Source organism: Acomys russatus, chromosome 12 (assembly GCF_903995435.1).
Source record: "Acomys russatus chromosome 12, mAcoRus1.1, whole genome shotgun sequence".
NCBI classification, from domain to species: domain Eukaryota; kingdom Metazoa; phylum Chordata; class Mammalia; order Rodentia; family Muridae; genus Acomys; species Acomys russatus.
The window spans coordinates 43,459,757-43,476,612 of record NC_067148.1 but is presented as its reverse complement, the minus strand read 5'-3'; the positions used below and the strand labels follow the sequence as shown (position 1 = coordinate 43,476,612).

Below are 16,856 nucleotides of genomic sequence, written 5' to 3'. Positions count from 1 at the left end.
CCTGACTCCCTTCAGCCTTTAGGGTTCTGCACACAGATTAAACTTTGCTGATTATTGTAGCTCACACTAGGTCAATGTGTTCCGTGAAATGGTTTAAAAGAAGACCAAGTTTTGATGGGCAAAGGAATTCCACACACCCATTTCCACTTTGAAGACAGGAAGGGGCTGGTTTTCACTGCTCTGTGATCCACATGGAACCCTTTCCTCCAACTCAGGACAGCCCCTCACTGCCCACCATCCCTCACAAGGCTGGGTCTCTGTCCCAGCCTCCTCAGGGCATCCTTCACGTCCTTGTTGCGCAGACTGTAGATGAGAGGGTTGAGCATGGGGATGACCAGAGTGTAGAAGATGGAGACCACCTTGCCCTGCTCCATGGATGTCACGGCTCCTGGCTGTGCATACATGACAAAAAGAGTCCCATAAAACAAAGACACAGCCGTCAAGTGAGATCCACAGGTGGAGAAGACCTTGTGCCTCCCAGATCCCGAGTGCATCCTGAGGATGGTCACAGCGATGTAGCCATAGGAAACCAGCACAGCTAAGGTGGTGCTCACAATGATGAACCCACAGAGGCCAAAGAGAAGGAGCTCATTGAGAGCTGTGTCAGCACAGGCCAGCTGGAGCAGCGGGGGCACGTCACAGTAGAAGTGGTCGATACGGTTGGAGCTGCAGAAGGGCAGCTGGAATGTGAGGCTGGTCTGCACGATGGAGTTCAGGCAGCCCACACAGCAGGTACCCAGAACCAGATGGGCACAGGTCATAGGGCACATGGTCACATGGTACCTCAGGGGACTGCAGATGGCCATGAAACGGTCATAGGCCATCACAGCTAAGAGGAAAGTCTCAGTGGTAGCCAACAAGGAGAAAAAGAAAAGCTGTGTGGCACAAGCCTCAAAGCTGATGACTTTGGAAGAGGAGAAGAAGTTAGCCAGGGCGTTAGGGGAAATGACAGAGGAATAGCAGAGGTCGACAAAGGACAGGCTCTTGAGGAAGAAGTACATGGGGGAGTGCAGGCGGGCATCCAGAGTGATGAGCACGATCATGGTGAGGTTTCCCAGGATGGTCACCACGTACAGGGCCAGGAAGACAGCAAAGATCAGCGCCTGGGTCTCAGCACCTCCCCCAAATCCTACCAGCACAAACACTCGCAAGGACACTGCAGAGAGGCTTCCATTTCTGTGGGCTGGTGTGGCCATGAGCGGGGTCAGCTGAAGGGAGGACGGCAGCAGCACAGAGAGGGAGCAGATCTCACTGGTGCAGCTGGATGTTCCACAGGCTGCAGGGACCTGTTGGTGGCACTCTGTCTACCTCGCAAAAGTCCGCTAGCTGCTCTGATGTCCTGCCAGGTGAACTGGTGTGGCCTGAAAGAAGGACATTTCCTCTAGTTCACGTCCTGTGTGTGTGCCAAGCTGCCTCCGAGAATGGGACTGAGCTGTGGTCTAGGCGTTTAAAGAGGCATCTGGGTCCTAGTGACCATCAGGTTACAAACAGCCTTTCAGCCTCCCTGTGCTGTATCTGAGTTCCATGCTCCACACTGTCGAGGATGCCGCTGAGCGGTGCCTTCGGTACACTTGGCTGCCGAGACGCCCCTACTTCCCAAAGCTCACCTTACTGATTGAAGAAGGTTTTCGAGGGCCTCCTGCCCTTCAAGCCTTGTGCTGGTTGACCCTTCCCTCTGTAGGCTGAACTCAGAGCAGAGGTCTACTCTCCCTACACTGAAGCTGCGTGTCTTTGTGGCTTGCAGGATGCTAACCATACCTCAGTAGCTCTGGCTCCAGCTTGACTATTCTGACTGACTGGGAGAGGCTCCTGCCGGGTGTTGGAGACTGTGATTAAGGTGTAGCCTAGGACCACAGACTGAGGATGCAGGACTGGGGCCCAGACATGTTTGGGATGTGGATCTGGCCTTCAACTCCATCTCACCGGCAGCTCCGCCCCCCCCCCCCCGCCCCCGCCCTTTCCACTTCAGCTTTGGAGGCTGACAAGGTTTTACTCTTCGCAATTGAAAACTAGATTACAAAAACCGACCCCTGCCTGGTGTCCTTGGGCCTTTCTTGATCACTTTTTCTTTTTCATAGCAATCACAGGACTGACAACACAGGAGCATGCTCTGTGAGGCTGGACCTCATTCTTCTGTTAGCTCCCAAAAGGGATGTGAGAAACTACATTGCTGAGGAGCTCGCCTACGGAGAGGCCTGTATTTCCTCCTTTGTTCTGGGGTGGCTCAGGTGACTCAGAGATCTGGGTTGGGTAAACCAAGGGGTTCATCTGCTTCTTCCCTGGTCCAAGGGTTGGGGTAGGCTGGAGGAACCTCTTTGAGACAAGCACGCACATCATCACTACTACTAATTCAAAGGTAGAAACATATTGGCTTTGTGCTCACATTTTCAGAGATCCTTACAACCCTCCACCCCCCAGCCGGATGACACTTCCCTTCACAGGGAGGGTGAAATGCCAACGAATGTTAATGTCAAGGGCGTCCTTTGTTTCCCGCTGGAGGACAGACAAGCATGACCTCTCAGCTTTCAAAGCTGATCCTCAGAATCAATGGAAAAGGCAAGTTTCCAAGGCCTGAGGATGCTGCTTGGTTGTGAGACAGCGGACTGACACTGCCTGTGAAGGGACAGCTCCCCTTGGCCCTGCCCCCTCCTGAGCCAGCAGCACCTAGGTCTCCTGTGGTCTGGTTAAATGCAGTCTCCCTGTCTGCAGAATTGAACAAAGGTAGAGCCACCACCCATCCCCTGCCACCCCACCAAACGTTACAACACTCTAACCTCTACAAAAGCCAGGGAGGATCAGGACAGGCCACACCAGCTTACTGAGGCAGTCCCCGAGCACACACTGTGCACTCACTCCACCCTTCTACTCTTTACCCACATGGTCTCCTACTCCTCACAGGGGATATACTGAACTTACCTTCTCTAGGTGAGAGTTGGGTCTACTCTGAGGTCACCCAGCCAATGTCCATGCTCCCAGTGCCCTATGTACTGCTGACCCTGGTCTCTGTTGAACATGAAGACATGGACATCAGCTGCTCCCATCACTTCTTCAGTTACGGTTTTCCAGGCAGTGGGGTAGGGTAAACATGGGCACAGGTGGGCACCAGGGTCCCTGTGAGACTTCAGATGTGCAGGTTCTGGCTATACTCCGTGTGGCTCTTCTGAAGAGGGATACAAGCTGTGCCACCTCTCTTGTCCCGGTTAGCTGGACAGTGTGTGGAGGTCCATACCCTCAGGGTCACCAGCCTTGAGAGGATTCTCTGTAGCTAGTAGAGCAGGGACTTGTTGCTGCCCTCCAGAGGCCAATTAGGGAGGCACTGGCCTCTGGCAGCTGGGATTCCAATTCCCTGGGCTGTAGAGCTGCCGCCTGCCTATGACCTATCTCTGCCTCTGTCACAGAGTTTGTGACCCATGGGAAAAGACCACAGACTCAATGCAATTGTAATTAAAAGAGATTTATTGATTAGCTGCTAGCAGGCTGAGTAATCTCTGAGCCAAACTTGAGATTGCCATGAAAGGGGGGTGAAGGAAGTATTTGTGAAGGGGAAAGCCATAAGATGGCCTTTGATACCTATACAAACAAGCAAAAATTGGTCTGTTCTTAAGGTAGGTGACCCCAAAACAATCTTTGGGTAGCTTCATAAGTAAGGTACAGAATCCACAAAACCTCGTTAGTCATATCATAACAAGTGGGTAAGGAGTCAGAGTTACTGGGAATTTATCTTCCATGGACTGGAGTCAGACAAATGGGTACCAAGATGGATGCCCAACATAAAATGGAGTTTCTTTAGCCATCGTAACTCATTGCTACTCTCTGTGGTGGGTTGGCAGGGAGTCTGCAGTCCTCAGCAGAAAGCCCATCAGCAGAAAGCTCTCAGCAGAAAGCCCATCAGAGCAGTCACCCTCCGTCCCCCGGGTAGAGATGATATGGCCCCATGGCATAGCCCTTGCTACTGCTGCTCCCTGTGGCCATGTTGATGTGAGCAGGATGCATGAGGAACATGGCCTGCAGCACTGGGTCACTCCGCTCCCTCCAAGCCATTACTTGGCTCCCTTCAGCCCTATTTCGAGTCTAGGTAGATGACTTCAATTTTCTTTCTTCTTTTGTTGTTTTAACCACATTAGTGAAACTCTTTTGTGGGGTACAAGTTGAGAGTTAAACTCTGTGCCTTCTGAGTGTTACTTCTATATGATCCAATCTTGGCCTGGGATGGACCCACTATAGTTTTGCTAACAATTCCCCAGGCCAAATTAGGTCCTACACATCTGGGAGCACAACACAGATTTATTCCCATCTAACCTTCTGGTCAGCGCTGTGTTCCAACCAGTACTCCGAATGAAGATATGTAATTTTCTTTCTACTGTGGCTCCACCAGCCCACTAGGCCACAGTCTGAAAAATCCCCAGGTGCATCCCTGGATCACACGGTTTTAACTAATGTTCAGCTAATGAGGATCATATTTAAGCAGTGTGCTTAGGCTGTGGTGGTTGTCTTGAAGGTCATCCTAGATTCAAGTGGCCGGGGGTTGTCATACCACAGTCCACGTTCGCTCACCATGCTTGCTTCTGAGTTGGGACCTGTTTTCATTGCTTCTATTGTATCTAAGTGCTACAAGCCCTCCAGGCCTAGGAGTATTGTCCTGGGTGGTTTGGTTTTTGTTTCGTTATGGCCAAGTTGACACAAGCTAGACACATTTGAGGAGAGGAAACCTCAGCTGAAAAAAATGCATTCACCGGATTGCCCTGTGTGCTCTTTTCTTGACTGATGAGATATTGTAGCCTATTCCACTGGGGGCAGTGCCATCCACTGGGTCCTGGGGTGAGTAAGAAAGCTGGTTGAACAAGTTATGAAGAGCAAACCAATAAATCTATGCTCCTCCATGGCGTTTGCTTTGGTTTTTGCCACCACATTTTTGCCTTGAGCTCTTGCTTTGGCTTCCCTCAATAGACTGTGATGCAGGATGTGTGAGCTAAACAAGCCCTTTCCCCACCAAGTTGCCTTTGGTAATTATCTTTATCACACCCATAGGGAGCAAGCTAAGACACCCTTGCCAAGGTTGGCTTTGGCCAGTGTTTTATCACAGTAACAGAACACACTAAAACATCATCATTGTAAGCAGGTTTAGAAATTGTATTTTATATTAAATCTCCTAACATTTTAGCATCTTGCAACTTTTTAAAATTTGGCTTAAAAAAAAAAGAAAGAAAAAAGAAAAAGGAAAAAAAAGAGAAGAAAAGAAAGAAACAAATGAACGTATGCCCCAGATCCTACTCTGTGATTCTTATTTTACAATATCTATCAAAGCAAGCCTGTGGCCCTACAGAGACAAGGCGGCAGTGAAAGGAGGTGAGTTTTGAGGAAGAACAGATTATTGGCTGGTTAAAGAACAATTTATACCCAGGAGGGCAAGAATGGAGAGCATCTACCACCTAGGTATGCAGGTGTGAGGCACCAGGAATGCTAGAAATCCCAGCCATTGGAAGGCAGAGGCAGGAGAACTGTGAGTTTGACACCAGCCTGGGCTACACAGTGAGGCTTTGCCTCCACAGGAAAAAATAAGAGAGAGATTCTGACAGCTATGATTATGGTAATTTAAAATATATACAAATTCAGAATAGCATAGTGCGATTTAAGTACCACTCACTCTTCCACTAAAATCAGGGACTAGACAAGGCTGCCCACTCTCTCCATATGTTTTCAGTATAGTACTTGAAGTTCTAGCTAGAGCAATAAGACAACAAAAGGAGATCAGGGGATTCAAATGGGAAAGGAGGAAGTCTGTGAATTCCTATTCACAGATGATATGATAGTGTACATAAGTGATCCCCAAAATTCCACCAGAGAACTCCTCCAGCTGATGAACACCTTCATCAAAGTCACTGGATACAAAGTCAACTCAAAAAAGTCAGTATCCCTCCTGTATACAAATGACAAGCGTGCTGAGAAAGAAATGAGGGAAACTACACCCTTCACAATAGCCACAATTAATATAAAGTATCTTAGTGTACCTCTAACCAAGCAAGTGAAAGACTTGTATTAAAAATACTTCAAGTCCCTGAAGAGGGAAATTGAAGAAGATATAAGATGGAAAGATCTCCCATGTTCATGGATCAGGAGAATCAACATCGAAAAATGACCATCTTACCAAAAGCAATTTACAGATTCAATGCAATCCCTATCAAAATACCTACACAATTTTTTAAAGACCTTGAAAGATCAGTTCTCAACTCCATATGGAAAAACAACAGACCCAGAATAGCTAAACAATCCTGTTCAATAAAAGATCCTCCAGAAGAATCTCCATCCCTGATCTCAGGCTGTACTACAGAGCAACAGTAATTAAAACAGCATGGTACTAGCATAGAAATAGGCTTGTTGATCAATGGAGTCGAACCAAAGACCAAGAAATAAATCGTCACACCTATGGAAATTTGATTTTTGACAAAAAAAAAAATAGCCAAATCCATGCAATGGAAAAAGATTGCATTTTCAACAAATGGTTCTGGTCAAATCAATGTCTACATGCAGAAAAATACAAGTAGACCCATATTTACCACCCTGCACAAAACTGAAGTCCAAGTGGATTAAAGACCTCAACATAAAACCAGATACAATCAATCTATTAGAAGAAAAAGTGGGAGAGAGCCTTGAATGCATTGACACAGAAGACAACTTCCTGAACAGAACACAAACAGCTCAAGTTCTAAGATCAACAATTAATAAGTGGGACCTCATGAAACTGAAAAGCTTCTATAAGGTAAATAACATCCTCAACAGAACAAAACAATAGCCTATAGATTGGGGAAAAACTCTACATCCAACAAAGGGCTAATATCCAAAACATATAAAGAACTCATGAAAGTAAACACCACGAAACCAAAAAACCCACTTAAGAAATGGAGTTCAGAGTTAAACAGAATTCTCAACAGAGGAATATCAAATGTCTGAGAAACACTTAAAGAAATGCTCAACATCCTTAGTCATCAGAGAAATGCAAATCAAAATGACTCTGAGAGTCCATCTTACACCCATCACAATGGCTAAGATAAAAAACTCAAGTGACAGCACATGCTGGAGAGGATGTGGAGAAAGGGGAACACTCCTCCATTGCTGGTGTGAGTGCAAACTTGTACAACCACTTTGGAAATCAATCTCACAAAATTGGGAATAGGGCTTTCTCAAGACCCAGTTATTCCACTCCTTGGCATATACTTGAAAGATGCTCCACCACACAACAAGGACATTTGTTCAATTATGTTCATAACATCCTTGTTCATAATAGCCAGAGTCCGGAAACAACCTAAATGTCCATTGATCAAAGAATGGATAAAGAAACTGTGGTACATTTACACAATGGAATGCTACTTAGATGTTAAAAACAAGAAAATCTTGACATTTGCAGGCAAATGGATGGAACTAGAAATGATCATCCTTAGTGAGATAATGCAGACCCAGAAAAACATGCATGGTACATACTCACTTATAAGTGGATATTAACCCAACATGGATGTCCTCTGCGAGTCTCTGCTCAGCCTGGGATCAGGAGTAGTATGGAAAGATGTGGAGATAGAAGGACTCAGAGGGCCCAGGAGCCCCACAAGAAGACCATCAGGGGGCTCTTCACAAACTGCTGTCCCAATCAAGGTCAATGCATGCAGTAAACCTAGACCCCCCCCCCCCGTTCAGATCTAGCCAATGGACAGCTCATTCTCCATGGTCGTGAGGAGAGTGGGGACTGCATCTGACATGAACTCTTGGTGCCCTCAATTTGACCACTTCCCCTTAATGAGGTGGCCTGGTGGCACTTAGAAGAAGGGTAAGCAGGTTATCCAGATGAAACCAGATAGGCTGTGATCATATGGCAGGAGAGGAGGTCCTCTTCTGTCAGAGGTCTAGGGGAGGGGAAAAGGGTGAAAGAGGGAGTGGGGCGGGGAGAAGGGGACGGGGGGAGAACAATCGGGATGTAATCTGAATAAACTACTTTTTTCTTAAAAAGTACCACTCACTCACCTTCATAGGACTCATCTCAGTCACCCTGTGATTGCCCCCCTCCCGCCCCATACCCAGAGCCTTGCATTATCTCAAAACAAGTGGCAAGCATCATATAATTTCTTTTACATGTGTTTTCTACACATCTCTAAGATGTAAGGCATTTATTTTTAGAAAAGTGCCCAGTAGCATTTCCATTCCCTAATGGAAAATAATTCTTCAATGTCATCAAGTATCCATCAGCACCCACACATGTACCAACCCCGTTATATAATGTGATTTTTGTGCAGCTATTCAAATAAGCTCAAAAAAGTTCTTTCAGTCCTATCTTCTTCCCCATCCCCGCTCCTCTCTCTGTGCATACTCTCTCCCCACTGCTCCCAATAAACCTGCATTTACTAATATAACTCCATCTTGACCATAAGAGCTCCTTCTGTTTCAACCAATCAATATGTGGGATTTTAGTTTGTCCACAACTGATAATTGCCTTCTGCAGGGGCGTGATCTTTGCCAGCTGGAGTTAGTTGAATTCTGAGGACTCTGAGGCATATATAAAAAAAGAGAGAGCCAAAAGAGAGAGAGAGAGAGAGAGCAGTGTGGTTTGGAGGAGATTGACTGAGGATGGCCTGCTGTGTTTATTGCTGACAACTGGGATTGGCATTGCCCCAAAAGAACCGATGACCTTACCCAGCTGGAAGAAGTAAAGGGGTCTGCATCCCCTGTCTTCCTCCTTCTAATCGTCTTTCTATACTGCCTAGGGTTGGCATTTAAGAACCCTAAATAAAGTAGGGTTGTGAAAAATCTAAAAAAAAGTTCTAGTTCTTCCAGCTCTCTGATGTCTTCTACATACGCAGGGCCCTCCTATCGCTTTATTTTTACCGCTCTTGTTTATGAAGAAGCAGAGGATTCTGCTTGCACTTATTTTAAAAATAGACCTGTAGCATTTCCCATGGATCAAGCTTGAAAATGTCATTCCACAAATGCTCGTTGTGCCCTGCATGTCTCCTGTCAGTTAAGTCTAGACCCTGACTGGTACCCAGTTGTTATTATCACCATCTGGGCATGCGCTGTGGGAGGCACAGGGCTCTTCTTTCAGAAGAAATGTGTGTACCCGGCTCTCTTCCTCTGCATGGAAACAGCCACTGAAAGCTCTGCCCAGCTTCATTAATTCAAGGAGGCTTCCTAAGTGCTGACAACTGTAGTGCTTCTGTGACGTTAACCTTTGCTGTGCAGGTAACTACTGTCCTCTGAGGAGCCACCTTTGTATTGTCTTTGGGCCTTAGAAGAGACACCACATCCTCATATGTCCAGTTACATGGGAATTGCCCAAGAAATTTTGGCTCCTTCTAGTGCTTAGAGACTGTTTCAAAAGGACAACATGGCTCATCAGCGCCCTGTAGTGGCCACTACTTTCTGTCAGCAAAAACTCAAGAGCAGCCAGGTGACTGTAATTGTGGCTTTACTTGTGCTAAAATCGTCTCTTCTTTACCTATTGGGAGTCACTTTCATTTGCCTTTATAATCAAGTAAATAGAGTGCAAGTGTGGGCAGCTGCAAAGCAGCAGGTTCCGCATGGTGGCCCATGCCTGTAATGGCAGAACCGTGGAGGCAGCCTCTGGGGGGTCATGTGTTTGAAGCCAGCATGAGCAGTGAGACTCTGCCTCAGAAGCAAACACAAACCAGCAAAGGCCTAACAGTGACCCGGAGTTCTGTCATCTGGGATGCAAGGGCCAAGTCGGAATAGAAGACACAAAATTTTTGTGTGAATATTTAGAAAATATGAAAGTAAAATGCCTGAGATTGACAACTCATAAAAACTCTGATATAACTGTTTAAATGGAAATTAAGGAAAGCTGTTAACCTTTAAAGATATGTTTGATCTTTATAAACCAATGTTAAATCAAACTGGATGAGTGAAAAGTTGTTTTGTCTATTGTAAAAAAATGACTTAAAATATATAAGGAGGAGGGCACATGCTTTGGCCATTGACAAATCAGGTTAGAGCTGAGCTGGAAGCTTCTTCCTTGCTACCAGGACATAATACTGGCAGCATGTGCTGTAAGGGCTGCTTGAGAAATGTCATCCATAGTTTCACTCAGTGGTGGGTACCACAAGCTCACTGACCTACCCGGCAAGACGAGCCCACTGGTGCAATAGTAGCATGGATGTTATTTAAACAAACAAACAAACAAACAAACAACCATGTTCCGATTGGATATGTGGCCCAATCTATAGAAGGGAAATTCATGTCCAATACCATAAATCTAGTCAAACCCACCTTGTACAAGTCCTGTGAAAATAATCACAGCTGCTGAGATTCAAGCGTGACTGGCCATGGTGTGCATGGAAGACAACATTGCACACACACACACACACACACACACACACACACACACACACATACACACTGTCTTCTAAATCTTACATTACTTCTTTCTCTTTTCTATTATGCCCCTTGAGCCTTAGAGAGGGCAATAAAGACGTCGCATTTCAGGGTGAGCACTCAACAGTTGCTTATTCTAGGTACTTCAATCAACTTTGCAATAACTACTGTCCACTGCACATGGGGTGCCTGTCAAATTGACCTATAAACACTTACGTTTATTCTCATAATAAAAGCAGTTAAGGACTACCGGGGGGAAGGCCAGAGATTGTCTTAAGTGGTATATACAGCCTTTGGTAAGTTGTCCATAGTCCTGTTAACAACCAATTCTAAGCAAACTCATTTTTACCCCTTAAAAGGAGAACATAAAATTAAAAGTGGAGCTAGGAAGGGGAAGAAGATCAACAGAAATGGGAGGGAGAAGAAAGGGCAAGGGGGAATTATAATCAAAATACATTGTTTGCACACATAAGGGTGTCTAACTAGTACAGGGCCAATACACTTCAATAACATGCATAGGAGAAAAAAATATATATATATCAACAAAGCTTACATTTAAAGAAAAAAAAAAAAGCACCCATTGACCACAGCTGCTTTATCACATCCCTCTTAGAAATAAACAAATCAAGAAAACTGTCAGATGAGTTAAAGCCTCCCAAAAGCATAACAACAAACCTGCTTAATGTCCACAGGGCCTGGGCAGCAACCACAGCCTTGGTTCCCCAGAGCAGAGCACAAGCAGCGGGCAGAACTGTCCTCTCCCATGTACATGTGTGGCAGGAAACCCAGAAGAGATCCTCACCTGCAAACAGAATGCTTGCAGGTGAATTCATTGACCTGAGTTCACAGACCAGGTGGGTCTGGAATCCACCAGAACCACCCTCAGGGCTCTGGCTTCTGTCTTCCTGGTTGTGATTCCAGCAAGAACACTGCGCAGAAACTGACTGGATGGAGCCTGGAGGCCCTTCTTCAGACACGTGTCAAAGAAGAACAGCAGCACGGCTGATAGCCTTGTCTACAGCCAATCACAAGTCTACGAATTCCTGATCTTTCATTTTCGATCTATCAGCTTGCCATTCTCAACCCAGCGCCCGAGTCACGTGCTTCAGAAGCCTGTTTCCAATCTCATTTATAAGTCAAAATTCTTTAGAGAAATAAGCAAACCAGCTCATGGGTTTTTTTTTTTTTTACTTAATTTTCAAACTTTGCTTAATTCTTTTTTTTTTTTTTTTTTTTGAATTTTATTTTATTTTTTTATTTTATTTTTTTTATTAATTTATTCTTGTTACATCTCAATGTTTATCCCATCCCTTGTATCCTCCCATTCCTCCCCCCCCCCATTTTCCCATTATTCCCCTCCCCTATGACTGTTCCTGAGGGGGATTACGTCCCCCTATATATTCTCATAGGGTATCAAGTCTCTTCTTGGCTACTTGCTGTCCTTCCTCTGAGTGCCACCAGGTCTCCCCCTCCAGGGGACATGGTCAAATGTGAGGCACCAGAGTATGTGAGAAAGTCGTATCACACTCTCCACTCAACTGTGGAGAATATTCTGACCATTGGCTAGATCTGGGAAGGGGTTTAAAGTTTACCTCCTGTATTGTCCTTGGCTGGTGCCTTAGTTTGAGCGGGACCCCTGGGCCCAAATCTGCCTATCATATTGCTCTACTTGTAGATTTCTAGGACCCTCTGGATCCTTTTATTTGCTGTTCTCCCATGCGTCTCTCATTTAGAGTCCCAATAGGATGCCTTCCCCTCTGTCCCAGTTTCCTGGTAAGTGAAGGCTTTTGTGGGACATGCCCCTTGGGCTAGTATGCAGATATAAGTGAGTATATACCATTTGATTCTTTCTGCTTCTGGGTTAACTCACTCATTATGATCATTTCTAGCTCAATCCATTTATCCACAAATTTCGGGAATTCCTTGTTTTTAATAGCTGAGTAGTATTCCATAGTGTAAATGTACCACAGTTTCTTTATCCACTCTTCTACTGAGGGACACTTAGGCTGTTTCCATGTTCTGGCTGTTATGAATAAGGCTGCTATGAACATGGTTGAGCAAATTTTCTTGTTGTGTGCTGGAGCATCTTCTGGGTATATTCCAAGGAGTGGAATAGCTGGGTCTTGAGGAAGCCCTATTCCCATTTTTCTGAGATAGCACCAGATAGATTTCCAAAGTGGCTGTACTAGTTTGCATTCCCACCAGCAATGAAGGAGTGTTCCTCTCTCCCCACATCCTCGCCAGCATGTGGTGTCGCTTGAATTTTTGATCTTAGCCATTCTGATGGGTGTAAGATGGAATCTCAGAGTTGTTTTGATTTGCATTTCCCTGATGACTAAGGAGGTTGAGCATTTCTTTAAGTGTTTCTCAGCCATTTGATACTCCTCTGTTGAGAATTCTCTGTTTAGTTCTGAGCCCCATTTCTCAATTGGGTTATTCGGTTTGGTGGTGTTTAATTTCTTGAGTTCTTTATATATTTTGGATATTAGACCTTTGTCAGATGTAGGGTTGGTGAAGATTTTTTCCCAGTCTGTAGGCTGTCGCTTTGTTCTCTTGACAGTGTCTCCTGCCTTACAGAAGCTTCTCAGCCTCATGAGGTCCCATTTATTAATGGTTGACATTAAGGCCTGGGCCGTTGGTGTTCTGTTCAGGAAGTTGTCTCCTGTGCCAATATGTTCCAGGCTCTTTCCCACTTTTTCTTCTAAGTGGCTTAGTGTCTCTGGTTTTATGTTGAGGTCTTTAATCCACTTGGATTTGAGTTTTGTGCAAGGTGACAAATATGGGTCCAGTTTCATTTTTTTACACATAGACCTCCAGTTAGACCAGCACCATTTGTTGAAGATGCTATCCTTTTTCCATTGAATGGATTTGGCTTCTTTGTCAAAAATCAAGTGACCATATGTGTGTGAATTCATATCTGGGTCTTCGATTCGATTCCACTGATCAACCAGCCTGTTGCTGTGCCAGTACCATGCTGTTTTAAGTACTATTGCTTTATAGTACAGTTTGAGATCAGGTATGGAGATTCCTCCGGAGCATCTTTTATTGTACAAGATTGTTTTAGCTATTCTGGGTTTTTTGTTTTTCCATATGAAGTTCAGAATTGAACTTTCAATGTCTTTAAAAAATTGTGTAGTTATTTTGATAGGGATTGCATTGAATCTGTAGATTGCTTTTGGTAGGATGGCCATTTTTACTATGTTAATTCTCCCGATCCATGAGCAAGGAAGATCACGCCATCTTCTCAGGTCATCTTCAATCTCTTTCTTCAGAGTTTTGAAATTTTTTTCATACAAGTCCTTCACTTGCTTAGTTAGGGTAACTCCTAGATATTTTATATTGCTTGTGGCTAATGTGAAGGGTGTGGTTTTCCTAATTTCTTCCTCTGTAAGCTTGTCATTTGTGTATAGGAAGGCTACAGACTTTTTTGAGTTAATTTTGTATCCAGCCAATTTGCTGAAGGTGTTTATCAGCTTTAGGAGTTCTCTGGTGGAGTTTTGAGGGTCACTTATGTACACTATCATATCATCTGCAAAGAGGGATAATTTGACTTCCTCCTTTCCCATTTGGATACCCTTGATCTCCTTTTGTTGTCTTATTGCTCTGGCTAGAACTTCGAGTACTATATTGAAGAGATATGGAGAGAGTGGGCAGCCTTGCCTTGTTCCCGATTTGAGAGGAATTTCCTTGAGTATCTCACCATTTACTTTGATTTTGGCTATTGGCTTGCTGTATATAGCCTTTATTATGTTGAGGAAAGTGCCTTGTATCCCCGATCTCTCTAAAACTTTAAACATGAATGGGTGTTGAATTTTATCAATGCTTTCTCTGCATCCAAGGAGATAATCATGTGGTTTTTTATTTTCAGTTTGTTTATATGATGGATTACATTGATGGATTTCCGTATATTAAACCATCCCTGCATGCCTGGAATGAAGCCTACTTGGTCATGATGAATGATATCTTTGATGTGCTCCTGTATTCGTTTTGCAAGTATTTTATTTAGTATTTTTGCATCTATGTTCATAAGAGAAATTGGTCTGAAATTCTCTTTCTTTGTTGAGTCTTTGTGAGGTTTAGGTATCAATGAGACTATGGCCTCATAGAATGAATTTGGTAATTTTCCATCCATTTCTATCTTTTGGAGTAGCTTGAAGAGTATCGGTATTAGCTCGCCCTTAAAGGTCTGGTAGAATTCTGCACTGAAACCATCTGGCCCTGGGCTTTTTTTGGTTGGGAGACCATCGATGATTGCTTCTATTTCTGTAGGGGAAATGGGACTATTTAACTTGTTTATCTGTTCTTCACTCAACTTTGGCAAGTGAACTTGATCAAGAAAATCGTCCATTTCCCTTAGATTTTCAAATTTTGTGGCATATATGCCTTCAAAGTAGGATCTTATGATTCTTTGAATTTCTTCAGTGTCTGTTGTTATGTCTCCCTTTTCATTTCTGATTTTGTTCATTTCAATACTGTCTCTCTGCCTTTTAGTTAGTTTGGCTAATGGTCTGTCTATCTTGTTGATTTTCTCAAAGAACCAGCTTTTGGTTTTGTTGATTCTTTGGACTGTTTTCTTAGTTTCTAATTTGTTAATTTCAGCCCTGAGTTTGATAATTTCCAGGCGTCTACTCCTCTTGGGTGTTTCTGCTTCTTTTTTTTCTAGGGCTTCCAGTTGTGTTGTTAAGATGCTTATGTGCGATGTTTCCAATTTCTTTTTAAAGGCACTTAGTGCTATGAATTTTCCTCTTAGCACTGCTTTCAATGTATCCCACAAATTTGGGTATGTTGTTTCTTCATTTTCATTGAATTTCAGAAACTCCTTGATTTCTTTCTTTATTTCTTCCCTGACCCAGGTGTCATTTAGCAGAGAGTTGTTTAGTTTCCACAAACGTGTAGGCTTTTTGTTATTTCTGTTGTTGTTGAATTGCAGCCTAAGAGCATGGTGATCTGATAGGATACAAGGTATTATTTCAATCCTCTTGTATCTGTTGAGGCTTGCTTTGTGACCTACGATGTGATCAATTTTGGAGAAGGTTCCATGGGGTGCAGAGAAGAAGGTGTATTCTTTCTTGTTTGGGTGAAAGGTTCTATAGATATCTGTTAGATCCATTTGACCCATGGCATTGGTTAATGATGTTATTTCTCGGCTTAGTTTCTGTTTCAATGACTTATCCTTCAGTGAGAGTGGGGTGTTGAAGTCTCCCACTATTATTGTGTGGGGATCGATGTGTGGTTTAAGCTTTTTTAGGAGATCTTTTACATATGTGGGTGCCCTTGTATTGGGAGCATAGATGTTCAGAATTGTGATGTCATCTTGGTTGACTTTACCTTTGATGAGTATGAAGTGTCCTTCCTCATCCCTTTTGATTAATTTTGGTTGAAAGTCTATTTTGTTCGATACTAAAATGGCTACCCCTGCTTGCTTCTTGTGACCATTTGCTTGGAATATTTTTTTCCAACCTTTTACCCTGAGGTAATGCCTTTCATTATGGGTGAGATGTGTTTCTTGGATGCAGAAGAATGTTGGGTCTTGTTTATGTACCCATTCGGTTAGTCTGTGTCTTTTTATTGGAGAATTGAGGCCATTGATGTTGAGAGATATTAATGACCAGTGACTGTTAAGAGTCTTAATTTTGATGTTGTTTCCAGTCGAGCGTTTGTGTAGTTGTGTTTTTGCCATGGGATAGTTATCTATTTCCTGGGTAGTTTTGGTTGTAGCTTGACCCTTTGGGATGGAGTTTTCCTTCTAGTACCTTCTGTAAAGCTGGATTTGTGGATAGGTACTGTTTGAATTTGTTTTTGTCATGGAATATTTTGTTTTCTCCATCAATGGTTATTGATAATTTTGCTGGGTAAAGTAGTCTGGCCTGGCATCTGTGTTCTCTTAGGGTTTGCAGGATCTCTGTCCAGGCCCTTCTGGCTTTTATGGTCTCTGCTGAGAAGTCAGGTGTAATTCTGATAGGTTTACCATTAAATGTTATTTGGCCCTTTTCCCTTGCAGCTTTTAATATTTTTTCTTTGTTCTGCATGTTTTGTGTTTTGATTATTATGTGGCGGGCAGTTTTTCTTTTCTGGTCAATTCTATTTGGTGTTCTGTAGGCCTCTTGTATGTTTATAGGCATCTCTTTCTTTAGATTGGGGAAATTTTCTTCTATGATTTTGTTGAGAATAGTTTCTGGGCCCTGGAGTCTGATGTCTTCTCTTTCTTCAATGCCTATTATCCGCAAATTTCTTCTTTTCATGGTGTCCTTAATTTCTTGGATGTTTTGTGTCAGGAGTTTTCCAGATTTGGCATTTTCTTTAATGGTTGATTCAATATCTGTGATTGTATCTTCTAGCCCTGAGATTCGTTCTTCCATCTCTTGGATTCTGTTAGAAAAGCTCACCTCTGTGTTGCTCGCCTTCTTCTCTGAGGTCTCACGTTCTCGTTTTTCTTCTGTCTGTGTGTTTATCATTGAATCCATTTTCATTTTCAGATCTTGAAC

The 16,856-nt window shown here is 43.7% G+C and overlaps 1 protein-coding gene across 1 annotated transcript; it reads right to left on the bottom strand.

Moving 5' to 3' along the window:
* Positions 1–224: 224 nt before the first annotated feature.
* LOC127196197 (olfactory receptor 12) lies at positions 225–1,196 on the bottom strand. Its single transcript, XM_051153745.1, has one exon. It carries the CDS (start codon positions 1,194–1,196, stop codon positions 225–227), a length of 972 nt encoding a protein of 323 aa, XP_051009702.1.
* Between the last annotated feature and the right edge of the window lie 15,660 nt (positions 1,197–16,856).

Excerpts from the sequence above, each read along its gene's own strand:
- LOC127196197 (XM_051153745.1), bottom strand. The coding sequence starts at position 1,196 with ATGGCCACACCAGCCCACAGAAATGGAAGCCTCTCTGCAGTGTCCTTG.